This window comes from Pleurodeles waltl, chromosome 5 (assembly GCF_031143425.1).
Source record: "Pleurodeles waltl isolate 20211129_DDA chromosome 5, aPleWal1.hap1.20221129, whole genome shotgun sequence".
Taxonomy (NCBI): Eukaryota; Metazoa; Chordata; class Amphibia; order Caudata; family Salamandridae; genus Pleurodeles; species Pleurodeles waltl.
In genome coordinates this window covers 1,008,761,252-1,008,784,379 of record NC_090444.1, presented here as the reverse complement: position 1 = coordinate 1,008,784,379, position 23,128 = coordinate 1,008,761,252, and the positions used below count along the sequence as shown (strand labels likewise).

General features: G+C 44.3%; 1 protein-coding gene across 4 annotated transcripts in view; it reads right to left on the bottom strand.

Annotated features, from left to right (window-relative positions):
• The window catches only part of SLC18B1 (solute carrier family 18 member B1), a 615,369-nt gene that overhangs the window by 169,003 nt on the left and 423,238 nt on the right, over nucleotides 1-23,128 (bottom strand). For all 4 annotated transcript variants that reach the window (XM_069235175.1, XM_069235174.1, XM_069235177.1 and 1 more), the window contains one exon: nucleotides 171-264. In XM_069235175.1, coding sequence (XP_069091276.1) covers nucleotides 171-264 — 94 coding nt within the window. The remainder of the gene's footprint in view (nucleotides 1-170; nucleotides 265-23,128) is intronic.

The window sequence follows — 23,128 nt, the reverse complement described above, 5'->3', positions numbered from 1 at the left end:
CATACATTTTATTGTAAAATATTCCATGTACGTACTTAGTGAGTCCTTAGTACGTTATTCGTTTGAGAAAGCTAGCCCGAATTAAACATTCATTGTTTACATTTTCAATAAATAGGAATCAAGGCAAAATCGCCCAGTTGCAGTTCCCCAGAAAATAAATATGTACTCACAACTGCCAACGAAGCGGCTCCTTGCATTGCTGAAGCCCATTCAAAGTTAAATTTATCATTCAGGAATCCACCAAGTGTTGGTCCAATAAAACCTCTAAAATTAACAAAAAGATGATTGTTTAATACAATAAAGAATATGAAAAATACACAGTATAGGTCCAAACGATGACACATGCTGCACAAGGCATTTTCAGGATACGGCTTGGCCAAAAAGACATGCAAGCATTGGTGAAGAGAAAGCCCTGCACAAGGTAACTGAAGCTCTGTTGGAAGGAAGTAGGTCTGGGACACAAGTTGCACTAAACTATTGGGGAGTATGTGAAGGAAGCTATGCTATGTCGAATATGGGTTATATACATCTGTTAGGAAAGGGCAGTATAGTGTGATTCTGTTTGTGCCCAGAAGAGAAAAATCAGAGGCAAGTTCAGACCATGATCTTAGTGGCGACGATTATAGTCAATATCATTACATTGTCAGGCTTCCTATACCATATTTTGGCATTAAAATATTTTGCGAAGTGTTGTGTTGTTTTGCATGTGTATGTTTTCTCACTTTTATGCCAGTAGACAATAAGTACATGGCTGAGGCCCTTCACAATTAGCTTCTTGCAGTGGCACCTTGAGAGACATTTTGTTGTTAGTTGAGTAGGGTGGGAGCCTTGCTCAAGCAACAGATGAAATTTCTGTCAAGGTGAACTACAAGTCACTAAATTAGCCTGTGCCTAACACTCTGGTAACTTGGCACTAAAGCAGTCAGGCTTAACTTAAAGGCAACGTGTAATGTGTTTATGCAGCACAAAAACAGTAATAAACTGAAATCACAACACAAGAAAAATCAGAGACAAATTTAAAAAATAAAGTAAATGTAAATAGATTATTTGACATCAAAACAACAAAAGTCAAATTAGTAGAACCATAGTTATGAATTGTTAAAGGTGAACACTAGCGCCTAAAAGAGCGAAGTACCAACTGTGGACATCTAGTTGCATGAGACCACTAATGAAAGTCGAAAACTATGGCTAACCGCAATGGAGTGCGTGTCGGATACAAATGGACTAGGCCTGGTCAGTCTTCAGACTTAAAGGAAATTTTGGAGAAAAAAAAGCTAAAGTTCAGCAGGGCAAAGCTGCAGGCAGTGTATGAGGTGGGAGCATTGTCATGGGGGAGACACTGGATGGCGAAGTGGTGAAAATTGCTTCTTTTGGGCTTAATCACTTTTTTGGAAGTTAAAAATCTTCAGTGAGACGAGGCTCTAGCTCAAGAGAGTTCCATAAGGCCAGATACTGTCTAAATGAAGGACTGCTGAACAGGATTTGTTGCTACGGAGAAGAACATAGCAGGAGCTACCGATAACTAAGTCTGACTGATGAACCTTTGACGGACAGACATGCAGATTGCTCCCATTAAAATGTCCCAAACTTTTGATTTTGGTTATCAGGGCACCTTTAGCACCACCACCAAGAATCCAGGACCGGAGGGGAACCACTTGGTAGATTAGGACTCAATCATGCAGGGTCCAGGTGTCGGTTCAAGATGGATGGATCTTTCTCTGTCCATGAAGCTCTGATCAGAAAGCCAGCCAAATAGCCCTTGGAGCCACTCTGGTAGAAAAGGGTTCAGAAGGAGAACATTGCTCAACCAGCAGGACAGGCCCTTGGTGGTTCAGGACAGGCTTCAGGCAGTGAAGCACTACTTTCAGGTGCAACAAAGCAGTTCTCTGAAGTACACAGCAGCAGGCAGTCCTTTGAGAGTCCTTCCCCAGGTCCAGAAAGTGAACTAAAGTGTGGGACTGAAGGTTCTATTTTTACACCTACTGCCTCCTACGAAGTAAAAGTTTCTAGAGAATGTCCTTTGAAGTGCTTGAACTTTCCTGCTTTCCCTGCCCTAGCTCCTGGCTGTCTGTATGAACAATGCAGAGGAGACAAGTCCTTTGTGTAAAGGCAGAGCTCAGCCTGTTCAGTAGCAAGTGGGCTGTGCTCAGCTCCGCACCCCCCATGCTGCCAATGATGGCCATCCAGGCACATCTAATCCCTTTATTGTGTGGCTGTCTGGGAGGAATAAACCAAAACCGATTTTCAACTATATCGATCAAATAATTTGGATAGGAAAATCACAACTTTTTAAAAGTGGTATTTTCAAAATAATAACTTAAAATCTAACTTTACCATTAGAGAGGATATTTAAACACAGTTTCCCAGACACCAAACACACATTATTTACCTGTTCCAAATCAAACGTTAGCACTTATTAAATGTAATAAGGCAACATATAGCTGTACTATGGGAGAGGTAGGCCTCACAATAGTAAAATCGAAGTTAGGAATGGTTTACTATCACGTCACATAACACTTTAAAGTACAGGTCCAACTGTTTAGTTGCAATGCACCCTTCTTTATGGAGAGGGTTATACTGCCAAGTTGAATTGGCAGTTTAAAACTACATGCAGGCCGCAATATGGGGTCTGGGACATGTTTTCAGGGACTACTTAAGTTGGTAGCACAATAAGTGCTACAAGCCCACAAGAAGTGTTTATTTTACAGGCCCTGGATATATGATATAACACTTAACTAAGGACTTATAAGTAAATTAAATATGGCCATCAGTTGTAAGCCAATTGTTCCATGTTTTGGGGAGGGACCACAAGCACTTTAGCATTTGTTAGCAGCAATAAAGTGCATAAAGTCCTAAAGCCAAGAATGTCGGCAAAAATAGAAAGATTGAAGGCATACAGTTTGAATGCGACCCTGCAATGAAAGCCAAGTACAATATCCATTAAATTCTGTAGCAAAATATTCAGGGCTCTGTACATTGTCCAGGATGCATGCTCTAGTACTTGTGGTGTGAAGACTACATTCATGGATCTCACTGGTCTCTGTGAGAAGTAAGCCAACATCTTAGGCTGATAGTCCAGCCTATACTACAAGTGGGACAGTTCAGTCGTGGGCCTACGGAAAGTTCCTTTACAAAACCTATGCGTCTTTCCTCCAACATCTTATGCTGGTAGTCCAGCCTACCATACAAGTGGGACAGTTTAGTCCTAGGCCTTCGGGAAGTTCCTTCACAAAACTTATGCATCTTTCCTCATTAAAGTCTATGGCCCTCATTTCGACCTCAGCGGTCTTTGAGGTACCACCGTGCTGAAGATCGCCAGTGCAGGCGGTTTTCCGTACAGCATATTATGACTGCTGGCAGCCCTCTGTCCTTTTGCGGACGGAGAGCCGCCAGCAGCCATACAGGTGGTCAGCGGGGAAGTGGAGGCTGATCCACCTCCACCGCCCTGTCATCAGAACACCACCCACCATATCACATCCCATGATTCGGTGTGGTGGTGTTCTGATGACGGGGTGCTGGCAGCGGAGCAGCCCCCATGGATCTTGTCCCCTCCCGGAGGATCAATGGACAAGGTAAGTTGATCGTCCGTTAGGGGAAGTGGGTGGGGGGTGTCATGTGTTGTGTGCGTGTGAGTATGTAGAGGAGGTGTGTGAGTGAGTGTATGCATGCAGGGGTGTGTTGTGTGTATGAGAAATGTGTGCGGGTCAGTCTGTGTGCATGTCTGTTTGTATGTGTGTGGGTATGTGTTGTTGTAGTGTATTTGTGCATGTAGGGGTGTGTGTATGTGCATGTTGGGGGTGGGAGTGGGGAGGGGGGTGTGTGTATGTTGATGCTGATGTTGGGGTGGGGGTGGGGAGGGTGGTCCTGCCACCTTTCGGGGGGCGGGAGGGGGGGTGGGGGAGACCACTATCAGTACCAGGGAAGGATTTCCCTGGCACTGATAGTGCCTACCGTCATTGATTTCATGGCGGTTCAAAACCACCCGAAATCAATGGCGGTATACAGGGACCTGATACCGGCGGTGGTCTGGTGACGGCCGCCGGGCTGGAGACCGAAGTGTCCAGCCCATCAGTCGGAGTGGAGAAGTGGCGGATGACCATAGCGGTAACCGTCAGTCATAATTTACTATTTGTTTCCGCCGGCCTGTTGGCGGTATTACTGCCACTTCTCCCCCGTCCGCCAGGGTTGTAATGAGGGCCTATGTGTCTAGTGAAAGAATAAACACTGCAGTTCTCCCTCTTCTACTTCTTTAACTGTGGACCTACAGGTAAATGTTTCTATTATGAAGAGGTCTGCATAAGAGGCGTGAATGTGCCAATATAGTGAGAGGCTAAGAAGGCAGCCATCTATCATCATAAAACCATCAAGGTGCTGAAGGTCTGAAACTGTAACTGGAGAACTATTACAGTGAATATTAGGACACAAACCTTCACACACACTTAGGTAGCAAGCTTCATCATAGGGTTCCTCAGCACACCATACTCATAGTTTATGGTGCTGGCTACAACACCCCCGCAGGAGAAAAGCTCTTTCAGTAGGAATTCCCTATGTGAATATATGCTATAATTGAGGGGTGCAGAGCGCAATAATGAGTTAAAAATGAAAAGCATGAGAATGAATTAAACTATCTCTTGGTGGAACTAGAACTAACTTTATTTTGCCCTTAATGGTAGAATTATAAACAAAATCAATACTGTATCATCACAAAATAAGAACTGGGATGTAGAGAGTGGAATGGAAAAATACCATTGCCTTCTTTGCCCCTGTTTCCCATCAACATGCTTGCCAGGTTGAGTACAGAGCGGCTAGTTATCATCCAGATTTGAAAGGGGTCTCGGTTAAGTGTAAAACTAGCTTCTACTGTGTTACAAAATCACCAAGAGAAATGTAGTCCTGTGTAATATTGACTATGACTTCATAAACTCAGGAAAAAAAAAAATAGCTCATGTTATTAAAAATGTAACGTGTGGTGGCTCTCACCAATGTAATCATTAAATAGTACTCACTGTCAAAACAAATGGTCAAAAAAGGTAATCTGCTCTCACTTAAGGGACGTTGCAAGTGCACCCTGGGAAGTGTTGTCTAATGGTCATTTCGTGCAGGCTGTCACTGCATACAATCCGAGGCCAGTTTACCTAAATTCCTGGTGACCCTAAACCAGAAGCAATAAAATTCAGTTGGGTATGCCGCGTTGGTTCTCATTGTACCAATGAGGCTGCTTGATTTGGGTAGCAGCATCACCTGACTTGTGGGGAACTGAGTTTCCGGCCAGCCAACAGCACCTCACCTAGCAGGGGTGATCTGTGGCAACCGGGCACATGACATTGTGGCTTCACAGTGAAATCCTGGTGGATCAGATCTCATTCTTTTCTCTCAGATACATTCGTCTCACACATGCAAAGACAAACAAAAGCAGGGAATGATTCAATAAGATTTATTGAATCAGCTGCGTCCTAAATAAAACGGCATGAACTGCAATATTTAGGATTTCAAAACATACTAGAAGCAGAATGGTGACCAAAAAGTGAAACAATAAAAGTCCCACCATACTGTCACTATAAAATATGTGTGAAACCCACCCACATCACTAATGTTCTATGTTAGAGCACAGCAGGTTAAGCTAATCTGCTGTTCAGGACCCCCCCGGGAAGACATCGCCCTCCATACCTGAGTATGACAGTAGTGAAGTCTATTGAGACAACTTCCCTATACAGGCCAGGAAACCGGTAGCCTCAACAAGCAGCTGTAGCGAAGTCAGACAGCATGCAATAGTGGTCAACTGGCTGAAACCTCCCTCTAACGTACAATGGATAGAGAGATGTTTTCATAATAAAACAGCTAGTGTCCTGAGAAAAGTGTTCCCATGCTAAAATATGAATGTTTCTGTGAAATGTTAGCTAAGTGGTGTACCACTTTGTGCCGGGAACCCTATCTTGTCACAGAATTTAATAAAGCACAGAGTGAAAGGATGTTGTACTAAGAAATGTAAATGCTTTCCTAAGCAAAAAGACAGCAAGATAAAGGAAAAAAAACATCACCACAAATGTGATCATTTCTAACAGAATAAAATGGCTTCACTACACCCTCCCCTTGTCGGTTCAGAAGTGGTAAAGCAGCCTGAACATTTATACATATGCCAATAGAGAAGTCAAAACATACTCAAGCAGGTAAATTAGACAAAATGAAAATGGACAATTTAAAAGATTTTCAGTGTCTCCAATAAAGCTGAAGTTTAAAGGTCAGTGTCATTTTGAAAACCTCCAATCACAGCTGGGACAACTGAATCAAGGAAATATTCCACTTCGTCAGGTGGTAATGTGATCAAATCGGTGCCAAGGAAAAGCAAACAGCACTCATTTTCCAAAGCCTGAGTTCCAGTTGAGGCAGCAGCATTCTGTGTTGTGCCTGATGTTGAGGCAAGAGCTGCATGATCCACAAAGGGCAGCTCATAAATGGCTTCCCATAGCAAATGCCCCCTCAATGTGCATGTCTGGTAATGAGCCCTAAACTAGAACATCAACAGATCAGCGTCCAATGAAAGTAAGCGTACGTAGAAAGACAAATTTCCAGTGCACATTCGAAAAGGCACCAAAGGCTGCACACAATCCAAAACCGGTCCAAATGACAGAGACCAGTTACACTTCAGTTCTTCTAGGACTGGTATTCCGAAATACTGCATAATGCGTTCACGACACAGTTGTGATGGTGGAAGCACCTTCAGTCTTACTTATTGCAATGGGACAGCCATTGCAAATAAAAAAAAACAGCAACAGCAAGATGCCACCTATTATAGCCCAAGTAATTGGCTATTCCATTACAGGCAATTTAAAGTAATATGACTCTGCATTTTTAACACTGAAGATATTATGTCAAATATAGAGGAGAAGCAGCTGAAGAAACCAGAAACAACAGCCTTAAAGAAATGTACCATCCCGGTATTACTGGACGCATTAAAAATCCGTCCCAAGTTCACCAAAGTGTCTTGAAAAGTTTGTATTTAATCAGGACCAAATCTCTGCAGATAACCTCACCACTTGGAGTTCATAGGTCTTGCATGCAGATGTTACCGTCACATGTTTTTGGAACAATAAAGCCTTTAGTCTGCCTAACTGCGGAAGCGTTGCCCACCCGGTGCAAGGACAGCTGCTTACAAACCATCGACTGGCTCGCAGAAGTCTCGCATTCACTATCACTAAGATATACCTCTTTCATGCCATAGAAACATTGGTACGAAAATGGTAGCTCCAAACCTCATGTATGCAACTATCTCCTAGCCTTTCATATCGGCCCACTGGAATGTGTTTTAAGCGCAATGTGAATTGTAGTGTTGAAATAGGCGGATTGATACGTTCGCTGGACCCTTTTGATTGCGGAATATACAGGGCTTGTGAGTTCACCAAGAACCCAAGGTACCCAGAGCCAATAAAAGAGCTGCACCTTGCAATGGGTTTTCATTGTGTGCCAGGAATACAGCAATTCATATGGTAAAATAGAAAGAGTGTTTTAGGAAACTTGCTGTGTTTTACTCCTGTTTTCCTGGGCTCTGGGTTGGGGTATTTTACTTACCGTTCGTGTGTTCTTACACTCCCAGCGCCCCTCTACACACTACACTTGCCTAGGTGGGAAACCAACATTCGCATTCCAACATTTAGTATATGGTTTGTATTCACCATAGGCCCATTGCAACCTATTGTGATTCACTGTTTGCACTATTTTCTATTTACTTACCTGTTTTAATTACTAGTGTAGGTAATGTGTAATTTGCTTATCTTCTAATGGAGTATAGTCTCCAAAGTATTTGTGGCATTGTGCCACTAAAATAAAGTGCCTTTATTTTCATAACACGGAGTATTGTCTTTCATGTGTGTGAGTACTGTGTGACTGCAGTGGTGGTATTGCAAGAGCTTTGCATGTCTCCTAGTTCAGCCTTGGCTGCTCTACCTACAGCTTCCTATAGACAGCCTGGCTTCTGGACAATGACTACATTTCACTAATAAGGGATAACTGGACCTGGTATAAGGTGTGAGTACCTTTGGTACCCACTACAAACCAGGCCAGCCTCCTACGTATGTTGCTGGTCACATTTTTCCCAACAGGTCTCATGGGCATAAATACTCCAAAGTGAGAACACCTTTTTCAAAATTAGTTGTGTTCATTTCAATTCAAGGGTCTATAGCAACAAATTCTAATATATCCAACCCTAAGTACATTAAGGTACAATCTTCCAGACCTGAAGAATTGCCACGGACTCATTCTGGGCATAATAGGCAAGAAACATGTTGACCGCCACATAGAACCTTCTGGCTCATTATTCCCCGTAATGGTTCCTGTTGTATTTTATTGGTGGCATGGGAAACCTCAAGTAATACTTTTGGCATCAGTTAGCCCATAGCAAATTTTACCTCTAAGCACATTCTCAATCTACCACATCCCCCCCGGAGTTCAGAAAATGGCACTATCCTATTGTCTAGCTAACAACAGGCATTAAGATTATGAGCTCTACAGCAAAGAGCCCCCAAGAGTGGTCCCATGGATATTGTAATGCACACCCATCGAGGAGCACAACCGATTAAGCATGGCACTTTGGTGCATGAGGCTCAGTGCATCATATTAAGGATGCCCTCAATGACCTTTAAAACCCACTCACTTCAGTGAAGTGTTGGTGAACCTGCCGAACAGCACACAACTTTGTTCACAGTAACTATGTTCGGAGAGGATGTGTGCTAGACCGTTTTATTTCCTCTCCATCCCCCTTTTTGTTTGATGATATTATAGCTCATCGGTTCCAACACCAAGATACAACATTCACCCAAAGCCCTGAATAGACAGATGTGGCAGAAGGGAGTCTAGTCATAAGATTTACATGCACTACTTTAGCAGGTACGTCAAAACTGCTCAGTCTCCTCAAATGGAGACGTAGGTTGTAGAGATTTGGGGACAGATGCCAGTCTTGTATATGGGACACTCCTGAAAAAGTAGACAGATCAGAGAAAAATGCTCATGCTCAGCAAATCTGGATAATACACTCTCCTGGCCAAATCAGGAGCTACCAAGATGACCTGAGCATGGTTCATCCTAATTTCCTTCAGGACTCACAGTAGGAGTGGTAGCAATGCAAAGGCATAAAGAAGTACTGTGTCCCACTGGTTGCTCTTGGTAGAAACTCCAGTGTGCAGTAATCAGGACACTGAATGTTTTAGACAGTCACAAAAATGTCCATCCAGGGCATGCCCCACTAGGTGAAGGTGCCCTGAATCACCTTTCTGGACAGAGACTCCATTAATGGCCCACAAACTGACATCTACTGAGCTTGTCCGCTCTGTTGTTGAGTGATCCAGTTAGTTGATTGGCTACCAGGATGTCCCCTGCTAGTCAAAGACCATTCCAACTGGACCATTCCAGCATGGAGTCTTGGACTTTGTACCTACTGGCACAGGGTCCAAGACTTCCCAGGTCCAGCATGTGGCAGCACATGTTACTAGTGTAGTATGTTAGGATCTGCACAGGCCTCAACTTGATGGATTGCTGAAGGGCTCTCAGAGCCAACCGAATGGCACAAAGCTCTAGATGGTTGAAAAGGGGCTTCTTCTATATTTGGCATCAGAGACCCCTAATCTCCAGTCCTCCCGGGTGACTGTCCCAATCCAGAGACAGTGTGTAGGTTACTACTGTGAACTCTTGTTGGGGTAGCAAGAACAGCCTGACACATTGCAGGTTGGTGTCGACCTGCCACCATTGAAGGTCCCAGACTGCCTTCGCCAAGATAAAGGTGCTCCCTTACAAGCAGCCTCTGTGTTATGCCCACGGAAAGTTGAGGCTCTATTGCAAGACCCACATGTGCCAATGGGCACAAGCGACAAGGAGGGTGTAAGAGAATTGTTGTGCAAGCCTGCTCCTGAACACAGGATTCAGCCCCAAAACATCAGAATCATCCCCTGAGTGTCCTGCGCTTGTTGCAAGGGATGGGAAGGCCCTGAAGACAACCATGAATCCAATGGGGCTAATCCTCTGAGCAGACTTTAGAATGGGTTTTAGTTTACTGATGGAAAACCCCAGGGATAAAAAAAGCATGACTGTTGCCCAGAGATGGATTGAGACTGACTGCAGCCTGTGGTTGTGGTCCATGAATTAGTGTTATCTGTGACATGCGAATGAGGGTCATGACACCGGTCATGCTTTCATAAACACCGGTGGGGCAGAGATGAGGCTGAAGAGTAGAATGGCAAATTGGAAATGCCCAACTCCACTATAATCTGAAGGTAGCGTCTACAGGACTGCAAGATGTGCAAGTACACATCCTGCAGGCTCAAGGACATAAACAAATTCCCTGGATCCAGGGCCAGAAGAATCTTGGCCCGAGTGAGCATCTTAAATTTGTCATTCCGGAGGAAGGTGCTCATGCGCAAATATTTCAATTTCCTTGGGCACCAATACTGGACCTACCACCCCCACTTTTCTCCACTTCTCTGAGCCTCTCTAAGGCTCCTTTGGCCAAATGTCACTGAATATGCTGCAGAAAGGTGGAAGCTTTATCTGCTGAGTTGTGAGTGAAGACAAGTGGGATTACAGGGGGCGCATATGTGAAGGGCAGGGAATAACTCCTCTGAACAATATGTAGCACACGCTAAACTGACTTTATATCTCTCCAGCCATTCGGGAAAATGTAATACTGCTCCCTACTGGCTGATCATATACTTGGGAGGTGAAGCCAGAGAGGCTTGGCAGCCAGTGCAGCAGGTGGAGAGCAAGATCAGGATTGTTGTTCCTGGCCTTGCTGATGTACTATGCTACCACCACATCCTCTCTGGGGCAAAAATTCTGGGTTGAGTGCTGTATGGACTGTAAAGGCTATCTTTAATGCGAGCACCCTCTGAATTTTCTGTGATGTTAGTGAAAGTGACAGGCAGGCATAAGCCTAAGTAGCAGATTGCAATGCAGCAACCTCTAAAAGTTTTAGAGTTGAGTCAGCATTTTCTTCAAAACGCCTAGAACATCAAAACGTATGTCCATGAGAGATGGTGGTACGGGCAACAAAAACCTGTGGAACCCATCCTGTCATGATGCCTGATCAGGACGCTGGTGCCCAAGGTAGGGCCCACACACTCTTTTGTGTTACCTCAAGGCAATCTTGCGAAATATGTATGAAAAGGTGTTCTTTAATTTGGAAGGGGCAGCAGACAAGATTTCACAGATATGCCCCAAAGGGTGTGTCTATTTGCCCACGATGCAAACAGCATTCAGGGAACTAAGGGGGAAAGCTGGAGGAACAGAACAGTTTTTTTGCAAATATTCAGTATGCTCCTACTGGCTATCTGGTAGTGAAGAAGGAACCCCATTAGGGTTGATCTTATTTATTGAAGCTTGGACCACTAAAAACAGGGTCATAAGAGACTGGCCTATGCCGTTTGGCCACAGAGCGGCTAGCTGGGGAAGCCGAACACTAGATAATCCATGATGCAATCAGGGTGTCTGTTATGCCTCAATATATGGTACAATGGTCTCTGAAGGCCTAGGTTTCAAGATAGTTGGAAGTTTTAGATCTAGTACTTCTGCTGCTTTGTAGCAACAACCACAAAGAAGACATTCTCCCTTTAGGGAGAGGGGAATAGAAAAGGGGAAGGCAAGGTGGAGATTCGAATTCCATTTTACAAGAAGTGTGTTGGCTACTAACATTATGTAAAAACAGGTAAAGTCCAGTATCACTGTAATAGTTATGGCGTGTGAGGTGGGGAGAACATGTCCACCTCTTTAATGTTGTCATCACCGCATGGAGCATTTTAGAGCCATTGAGATGAGTCTGAATTCAGCTTCCTGTATAACAGGCACTGAGGAAGAGTCTGGGGATTCTCCAAGGTTTGAGGTTGCACACTAATCAGCTAATAGTGAGACATGTGTCTAGCGCGTGCAGATGTTGGCATTTTATCTGGAGCAGATGCTGCTTTAGTGTGGGTCAGCAACAGAGCAGTTATGACCAGTATGGTCTTCGGGCCAGGGTGGTTACTTGGGCTGTACTAGCAAGAAGCTGAGAAGAGGTCCAACTGGTTCAGTCAGGGGAGGGGCCGGCAGTGGGATTAATTGGTGTTTTCACCAATGGCTCCCTGGGGGGCTTGAAGGCTCCCTAGAATGGGCTGGCATTTCCATAAAATCTGCAGAATGGCCTCTTTAAAGGTCCTATCATATGTAAGGTTGAAGACAATCAAAGAAACTCTGGATGCTCCTGGACCAGCCTTTGGACAGGCTCAGAGTAGGACGATGCCAATGGAGTCAGACCACTGAAAAGATGACTGAGTGGCTCCTCTCCTGCATGGAAGTGGTGAGATGGAGTTGAGTCTCACTACATCTTCTTGCACCTACGGTGCAACTTTGACTTACTTAAATACTTGCTACCGACCATAATTTGACATAGAAGGAGGCCGGTTGTTTTGAGTATGAATTGACCAGCTTTTTAAAGTCTGAAACACAGAGATTCGCTCCCCTTTGTCACACTGCCTTCTGGTGCATTACGGAGCATATGTCTCAAAACTCGGAGTCATGATAGGAACTTAAACACCACCTGCAAATTACCTGAGTATCTGTCACCAACATCTGTGTCCTGGATTCACAGCATGCCATAACGCCTGTGGTCTTAGGCGTAGGCATTTCTCTGTCACACTGTTTAATTCTTATGATTTTTTTGGCGGGAGTTAAAATTGATTTAGTTGGGAACAGAGCTCCAGCTCCATATTGAAGGGCGAGGCAAGAAAGGAACTGACATCAGTGTGGAGGGATGGTACCAATATGCAGCTTTGTGCCATCACTGCTAGTGACAGTACAAAGCAGTTAAAAAGTATGATGGTACCAACTACCAGTGAGCAGAGCAAGTGCTTAAAATAATAAAAACCAGTCTGGGGCAGTACTTAATCAGAGCTGCTGGTTGCTATTGTAGCCCACTGGCACTCATCCTTGGGATACCCGTTACTTATTTTTCCTCATCAGACAGTGAGCGAGAGAGAAAACAAATACAGGGAAGAAGGAGAAAGAGAAATCCAGAAAAACAGAGGAGAAAGCAGGTACCTGCAGGAGAGACATAAATGGGCAAAATGTGTCTGACTGGATTGAAGAAGCATGTGGTGGATTCAAGACTACACATTCATTGCACCGACAATAAGTAGCACTACCGTCTGAGCAGAGCTTTGGGCACCTGCACTCATTCTTTTGCAAATGGCCTGGGGTTATTCAAAAGGTGAGTAATATGTAGTTAGAGGTGTCCATCATAAGCTGTGTATCTCAGAACAACACCATAGATGCATTAAAAATGCATGAGGATATGTGCATGCGGTGCAGGACAGATCATATGTGAGGTAGAATCTGTGTTATCAGATAGAGGTGTAGTACACTCTCATTAAAAATGAGAAATTCAGCAGATTAGGACTGCAATATATATATATGGATTTAGTCGGGGAGCAACACAACTTCCACCTAGCGTCACTGATAGGCACCTGAAAATCTCCTCCAAAGCCACAAGGGCTAAGTGCACAGTAGGAACGGCCATCTAAATGAAATAAGCATATCACTTGAAAACCCACTCGAGTAGTTGAGACTTAATTAATCCTGTCATGGGAGTACATTCTAGGCTTTCTTCAAGAAAGGTGTTTTATGTGCGATGAAAGGCATGGTGAGTCTGTAACACAGGAACACCTCTAGTGGCAAGGTGCTGGCGCTGCCCGAAATTGTCTGACAGCTAGAAACATCCCATCAACAATAACATAGGCCATTCTGGGTGAGGGACCTATCAATAGAATGGGCAGAATGCCCTGGTTTAACCCTGTTTAGACGCATTGTGGTGTTAAACAGAAGGGGACTAGCGAAAGAGTACAATTCCTCAAATCCAGCCTTCTCACTCATCTCATGCGAAGCTCAAATCGTGCAATGTACAGTGTGAAATAGACTAGAGGGCCGGTGGGGTGTTTCACTAGGTCTCCAATGACAACAATTCAATTTAGTTATTTTCATTAACTAGGTGTGGTATGGAAGGAGCCTGTGGAAAAAAAAATACTATGGGGGGTTATTACAACTTTGGAGGAGGTGTTAATCCGTTCCAAAAGTGACGGTAAAGTGACGGATATACCACAAGCCGTATTACGAGTTCCATAGGATATAATGGACTCGTAATACGGCTGGTGGTATGTCCGTCACTTTACCGTCACTTTTGGAACGGATTAACACCTCCTCCAAAGTTGTAATAACCCCCATGTCTCAAGATCCTGGTACAAACAAACCTTTCTTATTGTAAGGGAAAGTGCAGACATCTCATCATTTTTGAGGATGCCTACTGCCACAAATCCATCAAAGGCAAATGATTTACAGAAAGCGGTGGGTACATTACGAAAGAGCTATATACATTTGGATAGGGCCCACATTTTATTAGTGGTGATTTTGCCATCAAATGGATATGGGCACACCAATCTTGTGCTCAACAGGAGCTGCCAACTGCTTGATGGCGGGGTCTTAATTATCTCACAACAAAATATTATTGTCTCTGGTAAAAAAAAAAGGTACCCAGATAAACAGATTCGTCCAAATAGCTCAATGAGAAGTCTAATAGCGGTCATTCGAACAAATCAATAGTTGTCTATCCATCACTATAACCTGACTGGCCTCAATTTTGGGCTGTATCAGGTGAATTAGCTCATAATGAGCTCACAGATTTTGCATTGTGGCCCTAACAAGGATAAACCATGTCTGATCCGTGCGAATTAACCTGTCTATCAGGAGGTAGGAGCCTATTAGAATTTTGGCCAGAATTGTATTATCTAGCCTGAAGAGGGAATGTGGATGGTATGATGCATGCACATGAAAAAGCATATTTCTCAGGTATGAAGTAACGTTATGAGAGCATCTCTGATAGAGAGGGGCAAGGTACTTGTCTCCACAGCTTTTTGTAGACTGCAAGGAGGTGTAAAACCAGCAGGTCTTTATAGGCCTCATAAAACTCAGATATCAGGGTGTCAAGCTTATGGGCATTGCCAAGAAATCAATCAGTTTTTGTTTCTGTAATGCTTAAAGGTTCTGCAAAAGAGATCCTTCAGATATAATCAAAACAGTCATACAGATATCATCAAGGTAGAAGGTCAACTGATGGGTCATAGATGTGTCCCTGGAATCATATAGGTTGGAACAGAAAGTAACACAAGTTCAGGAAGTGCTCACTCCTTGTACCCAGACTCTCAGCTGATTATACGAAAGGATGGAATAGTAGGTTGTAGCATGTTCTGTTGAAAAGCAGAAGTCAAAGTCTTCCTTGTGCGCTCCCCTTCCCCACAGGTAGAAGCTCAAGTGTGTTATCTATTAATTTCACTTGATTACCAGCTAACTACCTCAAAGGGAACTGAAATTAGTTAATTTCAGTAATGTCAGTTAATATTGTTATATTAGTTAATAGAGTTTCCGGGCTATATTTAATGTGATATTGCTCTTCTGGTGTCTTTATTTTATTCTTGAGCTGGTGCAGCTATATCCTGATGTAGTATAATGAACCTGCTTGCTTGGAAAGCGAAATGCAACACAGAACCACATTTGTTCTAAAATATTCAAAAACAGCCAACTGTAACTTAGAAGGAACACACCTCTACGGGGAAGCATCATCAGCTAAACCTGGCTATTCAATAAGAATTCCAACTTCCCACATTGCCAGGAAATGGTCTGAGAGTGTACAAGGCAAGTAGGAAATGTTGGTTGCCAAAGGAAACACTCAAATGGAAAGCAACCAATAATCAATCCTGGATTGTAAATAAGCACAGTGAAGTAGAAAGAAAATGGCTGTTCCCACAAATGATCTACATGCCAAACATCTAGCAAATCTAACATGGCCATCACCTGAAGCAAGGCCTCCTTGTCTTGGTTTCAGGATCACCTCGAAACGCAGAGTGGTTGATCTCTGGATGCAGGATCGGGTTAAAATCTCCTGCCTACCATATAACATTTGGGGAATTAAATTTACTTTCTATTGATATCAATATTTCAAAATCAAGTAAAAATATTTCAAAGATCAACAAGAGTGATACATACTCTTGGGTGGTGCAGATCCAGTCACCCTCTGCCAGACTACCTAATAATGAATGTAAGTCCTACATGGCACTAGAATGGTTAGAATGCTATCCCAATCGTTTGCCAGTGGTTAGACTTATTGCAACCAATACCCCCATCACCTTATGTCTGTTTGATGTAATGCCCTATTAGCAAGGGTATGCCTAATCAGATGTCCTTGCTCACTGTGCCACTCGAACCAAGGTACACCTGAGTGACAAGCCCCAATCAGGGTGAAACTGGTCTTTCATTGCTTGCAGTCCAGTTCAGAAAGGACCTGGCCCAGCAGTTCAGGCTGGACTGTTCCTTACTAAAGGAGGGTCAAGACTGATTTGCACATTGCTGGGTCCAAACTGAGGTGGCATGGTGGGCAAAAGAACAATGGGTTGGAATACTATCTCGAGTGATCGCCAGTGGTTAGACATATTGTAAGCATTCCTCCCATCACATTTTGTTTGTTTGATGTAAAACGCCCTAAGTTGCAATAGTATGCCCAGATATGAGTCCCATGCTCACTGTGCCCCTGGAATCAAGCTACACCCATCCTATGTGTCCCAATCAGGATGAAACCGATCATCAGTTGCTTGTGTTACGGTTCAGGGAGGACCTGACCTGGCAGTTAGAGCTGGACTGTTCCTACTGGAGCAGGGTCAATCAATCAGTTGATCAATCAGCATTCAAAAAGTGCAGCACTGTAACCCCTCTGGGAATCTAGGTGCCAAGGGTGCTGTGTCTCCGTCGAAAAGCAAGGTCTGTTTCTTCCTGAGTCTGCCAGGGAGAGTGCTGTTTGAAGGTGGATGTGCAGGTCATTCCAGGCTTTGGTGGCAATGTAGGAGAAGAAGTGGTCCCCGTTGCGGCTGCGACGGATGCAGGGGGTGTGCCAGGGCAAGTGAAGAGAAGGGCAGGTGTCTTATGAGCAGGTGGAAGTTCAGTCAATGGTTGATGTAGGTCAGTCCTTTATGGTGTATATCTTTGCAGGGTATGTGAGGATCTTGAACTGGCATCTCCTCTGGATGAGGGGCCAGTGGAGGTTTTTGAGGTGGGGGTGATGTTGGTACATTTGGCGAGGTCTAGGATGAGCCTGGCTGAACAGTTCGGTAGTGTCTGGAGTCTTCTGAGGAGCTGGGTGAAGATTCCAGAGTTCCGTGTTGCTGCCATAGTGAAGCCAGCTGGTGACGAGGGCCTGCGTAATGGTCTTTCTGATTGGAATCTATCTGAAGATGCTGCAAAGCATGCAAAGGGAGTGGAAGTAGGAGAAGGCTACTGCACTGACTTGGCGTTTCATGGTCAGCTGGCTGTAGAGGATGATGCCAAGGTTTCATGCATGGTCTGTAGGTGTTGGTCTGAGTTCAGCTGGCCACCATCTGTGGTCCCTAGTGGAAGTGTTCTTCCCGAAGATCAGTACTTCTGTTTTTTCAGAGTTTAGTTTGAGGTAGTTGTCTCTAATCCATTTGGCTTCGTCAGTCATGGTGTCAAAGAAGCTGTTTTTGGCGTTTGAGGGGTCCTCAGTAAGAGAGAGGATTACTTGAGTGTCATCTGCATTGGAGATTATGTTGTCTCCGTGGGATCTGACAATGTCTGCTAGGGGAGTCATGTAGATGTTGAACACAGTGGGGCTGAGGGATGATTCTTGTGTTATGCTACATATGATGTCCTTGGGTGCAGAGGTAAAGGGAAGCATTTAGATGCTCTGTTAATATCCTGTAAGTAAAGAGAAGATCCATGTGAGGTCATTTTTCTGCATGCCGATGTTGTGGAGTCTGTCGATGAAGGTGTGGTGGGAGACGGCGTTGAACTTGGCAGAGAGGTTGAGGAGGATTAGGGCTACCGTTTCTCCAGGGTAGATGAGAGTTGTGATGTTGTCTGTGGCAGCAATCAGCACAGTTTAGTGCTGTGGTTGGCACAGAATCCAGATTGTGGTGTGTGGAGTAGGTGGCTTTGTTCCAGTTATCAGTGAGCTGTTGGTTGATGCCTTTCTTGAGTATTTTGGCTGGGAAGGGGAGCAGGAAGATTGGTCAGTAATTTTTTAGATCGCTGGTGTCGGCAGAGTTTTTTTTTTAGGAGGGGTCTGACCTCTGCATGTTTCTATCTATCAGGGAAGGTTGCTGTGGAGATGGGAGGTGTTCAGGACACTGGTGAGTGATTGGATAAGTTCTGAGGTTGAAGAGAGAGTGGGGGCAGGGATCGTGGGCACCCTGGAGTGTATGAAGGACATGATGGCTGTAGTGGTCAGAGTGTTGAGCGGAGACCAGGTGGTGATCATTCGGATGATGTTTGTTGGTTGGTTGGTTGAGGTTGTTGAGGCTGAGAGTGGTGGGATGGGGGTCGAATTTTTGTAGATGGTGGCGATCCTGCTGTGGAAGTAGTCCACAGGGGTGGATAGTCGAGAATTCCTTGACTATTTTGAGGAGTTCCTTCGTGATGCTGGCTGTGGGGTCGATGCAGACAGTGATGGCTGCTCTCTTTGCTTCCTTGATGCGTAGGTTGTAGTCGCTGAGGATTGCTCTGTGAGCAGCTTTATCAGAGGGGTTTGTTAGTGTTGTGCCATTGCTTCTCAAGTCGGTAGCAGTTGTGTTTGGTGGTTCTGAGCTCTGGGGTGTACCAGTAGGCTTTTTATGAGGTTTTGTTGGTTTCTGATGGTTTCGGCGGGGTGATTCTGTTGGTGCATTTGGTCATCCTAGTGCAGAAGTTCTGGACGGCGTGGCCCAGGTCCGCTGAAGCTTTGGGTTGGGTGGTACTTAGGGCCTGTGCCCACTGGGTCCTGGTTACCTTGCTCCAGCTGCATGGAATGAGCTCTGATGCTTGGCAAAGGTATGCTGGGTGTCGGAGATGGTTAAATGAACAATGGCGTGGTCAATCCAGGTGAGTTCTGTGATGTGTCTGAGTTAGATTTTTTTGCTGGAGACAATGGTGGAGTTGAGTGTGTGACTGGCTTTGTGTGTTGGTTCGGTGACCATCTGGGTGTGGCCAATGTTGATCAGGTCCTCCAGGAGGGTGATGGAGTTGATGTCATTGGGGGTGTCGACGTGGAAGTTGAGATTGCTGAGTAGGACATAGTGATGAGAGTCCATGGCTAGGGCGGTGATGAGGTTGGAGATGTCATCGTAGAAAGCTGGAGAGAGGGTGGGAATGGTGTCCCAGATCTCCATGGGGTGCTTGCAGACGGACCAGGTACTGAGCAGGATGCATTGGAGCAGTTCAGGGTTCTCTGTGGTCTTCTGGGTGGAAGAGGCATGGGATCCAGTGTGGGCTGGGGATCCCATGTTGTAGGAAAAGCAGCAGTGGCAGGATGTGAAGGGGCCTTTGGTTGCTCAAAGAGAGAATGTGTAGCAGGTGATGTTCCGGTGTCAGTGTGATCCAGGTCCAGGAGCTATTAGAAGGTTTAGCGGCGGATGACGGTCCAGGTGCGGAAGGGCTTGCCTTTGAACTGCAGCTGCACAAGGTCAAGAGTCAAGGGGTCAAGATGATTTGCATATGGCTGGGTTCAAACTCAGGTAGCATGGTGGACAAAAGTAAAATGGGTTCAAAATCTACCCTGAGCGATTGCCAGTGGTTAGACGTATTGCAAGCATTCCTCCCATCACCTTTTGTGTGATTCATTTAATGCCCTAAGTGACAAAGGTATGCCAAGACGTGGTCCCCTTGCTCATTGTGCCACTGGGACCAAGCTACATCTGACTTACAGGTCCCAATTAAGGAGAAAAGGGTTTTAGGCTGCTTGTGTTTCGTTTCAGGGAGGACCTAACCTGGTAGTTTGGACTTGACTGTTCCTATTGAAACAGGGTCAAGACTGATTGGCATATGGCTGGGTACAAACTGAGGTGGCATGGTGATTAAAGGAACAATTGGGTGGAATGCTACCCAGACCATTTGTCAGGGTAAAAGAACAATGGGATGGAATGCTACCCCAAGCAATTGCCTGTGGTTAGATTTATTGCAAACACTCCTTCCATCACCTTTTGCCTTTTGTGTGTTAGATGTAATGCCCTAAGTGGCAAGAGTATGCCCAGAATTGGTTCCTTTCCAGGGTGATAGGTATGAGGGCCAAAGAGAAGTGTGCATGCTCTAAGACAAGAAGTTCTGAGAACCGTGGTCTGCCAAAAAGGTCAACCAACAAGTTCTCAAGATACAGCTCAGGTTTCTCCATTTCAATGGGCTCTGGAATACCCGTAATTCTTATATTGCTGCCTCTAGAGCATGATTTGTGATCTTGTTTTTTTGCCTTTCATTATAGCAAGGACTTTCTAAATGCACATTATAGCATCAGCTGATTTCGTCATCCCATCTTCTATATGCATGATTCAGCATTTGACGTAATCTAGTCAACTGTCATGAATCTTGAGTCTATCATGCATTCAATCTACATGGTCCAATAGTATGTCTACCTTAACATCAATGTTTTCAGTCTATTTTTAATCTTCAATAAGAGTGATTGATACTGCAGTCCATAGCTTTAGTCTCTGATATCTGCTGATTTGACTCATGTCATTCAACAGGCTTACCTGTCAGTCTGGTGCTTTTCATATTATTGTTTGCTTACGGTCCTTTCTTCCCATTAGGATGCAGCACAGGACTGGATCCAATTAAAGGCCAGTAGACAGAACCAAACAGGGCCGGATGATTGCAATGTCGACATCATCAAGGTGCTACAGTGCTGTGTAGTCATTTTAGTTGTAGTTTTATACATGTTATTTTAGCAAACTAGGCCTGCCGCTGTGCACTTTAACCTAGATATGTTTTATTTTAGCTTTGTTATATTATTTTAACAATAGCCACATTTGCGGTCTTGTTTTATTTTCTCTATCTAGCTGTTCTTCACCTAGGTCAGCACTACATTCTTAAACAAGACATTTCTTTCACTCTGTGCTTTCTCAAGGCTGCAGTAAGATAGGCTGCCGGCAAAAGTGGTACGATTCGTCCCCAATGTTCACAGAAAACATACACACTCTTACATGGGGATCCTTTCTTGGAACATCAGTTGTGTTATTATAAAAACACTACTTTGGCCCATGTAGAGGGAGATTCCAGCCAGTTGACCACAACTGTATGCTGATTGCTTCGCTGCAGCTGCTTATGTAGAATACAGGCCTCTTGCTCAGGTATGAGGGATGATGTCTTCCCGGGGGGAACCTAAAGGTCAGAATTAGAGCTTAACATGCTGTGCTATAACATAGCTTATGTAGGAACTATCTTTATAAACACTAATGACAATATGGTAGCGTTATTTTTGTGTTTTACTTTCCTTGTCACAACTTTAATCCTATTGTGCTTCATCTGCCTAGTTATTACAAAACATGCTTTATTAACTTAGAAGCAGTTACTTCAATAAAACTCTATTGAACTATATTCTGCCTCTGATTGTCCTTGCATATGTGAGACTAATGTAAATGAGAGAAAAAGATGAGATCTGATTGACCACAATTCCCCTGAGGAGTCATTTATGTCATGCGCCCGGTTGCCCCAATCATCCATACTCTTGGGTGGAGATGAGGCATTGCTACTTAGCCAGAATAAACCCGGATTAGGCCAAAAGGCATCACATGGTGTGGGATCTGACTCAGTTCCCCTCAGTAGAAGTGATTCTGCTGCCCCAATCCAGTAGTCTCATTCGGATAATGAGAACCTACGAGACAACAGGGTGTCCTGAGGCAACCTATGTTTGAGGTGCAACGCTAAAATTAATCACAATGTGGTTCCCAGGACCTAGCTAAACATGGGCAGCGTAGGCTAATAGTGTAGCTATGCAGTTATTGTGCCAGAGAGAATGAGTTCAATCAGGAGGAACATGGCTGCAACTCACACCTGTCTCATGGGGGTTTGCAAGATGGCAGCTGAGGGAACAAAGGGCAATCTAAGCCCTGTGACTGTAAGTGAAAATCAGGTATGTGGTTTCCTCACACTCCCTTCAAAGTTTAGTCCCCACCTTGAAGGAAGCTATCTGAATGCAGTGGACCAACAGTCCTCCTGTCTTGGTTAAGCTGTGCCACCAAGAGCAGGCCTTGCTTCATTGTGGCCATAGGATCTGCTGCCCAGCTCACAATACCATGTCTGCACTCCCAGCAGAAACCCAATGGGGGACACACGATGCCAGCTGCGAAGCTCCGAATACTACAAGGGGCGAACTCAGCTGAAAAGTGAGCTCTGGGTTTAGGTGGAATTAGTCTTAACTGCCTAGCTGAACTGTTATAATATCTTTTACAAACATTCTAAGAAATGTCCTGAAAACCCTTAGCTCAAGGCCCTTTATGGTTAAATTCAAAAGCCTTTAAAAAGTTCTAAAATGCCATAGGTAGAGAAACTATGACACTGTTTCTCTCCCACCACCCTACCATGCACATACTTGACCACTGAATGCAGCAAAATGTTATGCCTCGAACTGGTGAGGAAGAAACCCAGAACAGAAATAATTTCCTGAACGTCGCCATAAGTTAGAGTGGGAGAGTAAACATGCTGCATCCTTCTCAAGTATCTGTCAAACACAACAGTCACAACACACAAAGGTCAGTTTTGCATTCAGGATTTGGGAGTGCAGCTTCAGCACAGTTTATTATTATTTTCAATTTACACTCGCTAACTACACATCATATCTAACCCAGAACACAACTAAAATGCATATCCATGTTCTCTGGCTACCCTGTGCATATTTTCACAGGCAAGGTGATATTATATGTAAGTGTTATAAGCTGTATTTGTTTTTCACTCTACTTTAATAGCTTGCAATTCAATTCACATTCAAGTTAAGGCATGATACACTTTAAGGAAAGCTGACTGGGAAGATAATCTGATATTGAAAAGTGAGCCTGCCTATCAGTTCAGATAACATTAGTCTATTGTTCTTGAATATAAAAGCAGAAGTCTAATCAATCAGCGTAATGGTGCAGCTCCACAAGAAGCTGAGACATCTAACAATGAGTAAGGTGGCTAGCTCTTGGCCTAGTCGTGCTATTGTTACAAACAAGTATAGCCCCTAAGAAGAATGGTAGACCCTCTTTTACTTTGAAGTGAGCTAGTGCCTTGAAATCAGGAAGATTCAATTGTAAGGAAGTAAGTATCCTTCAGGAAA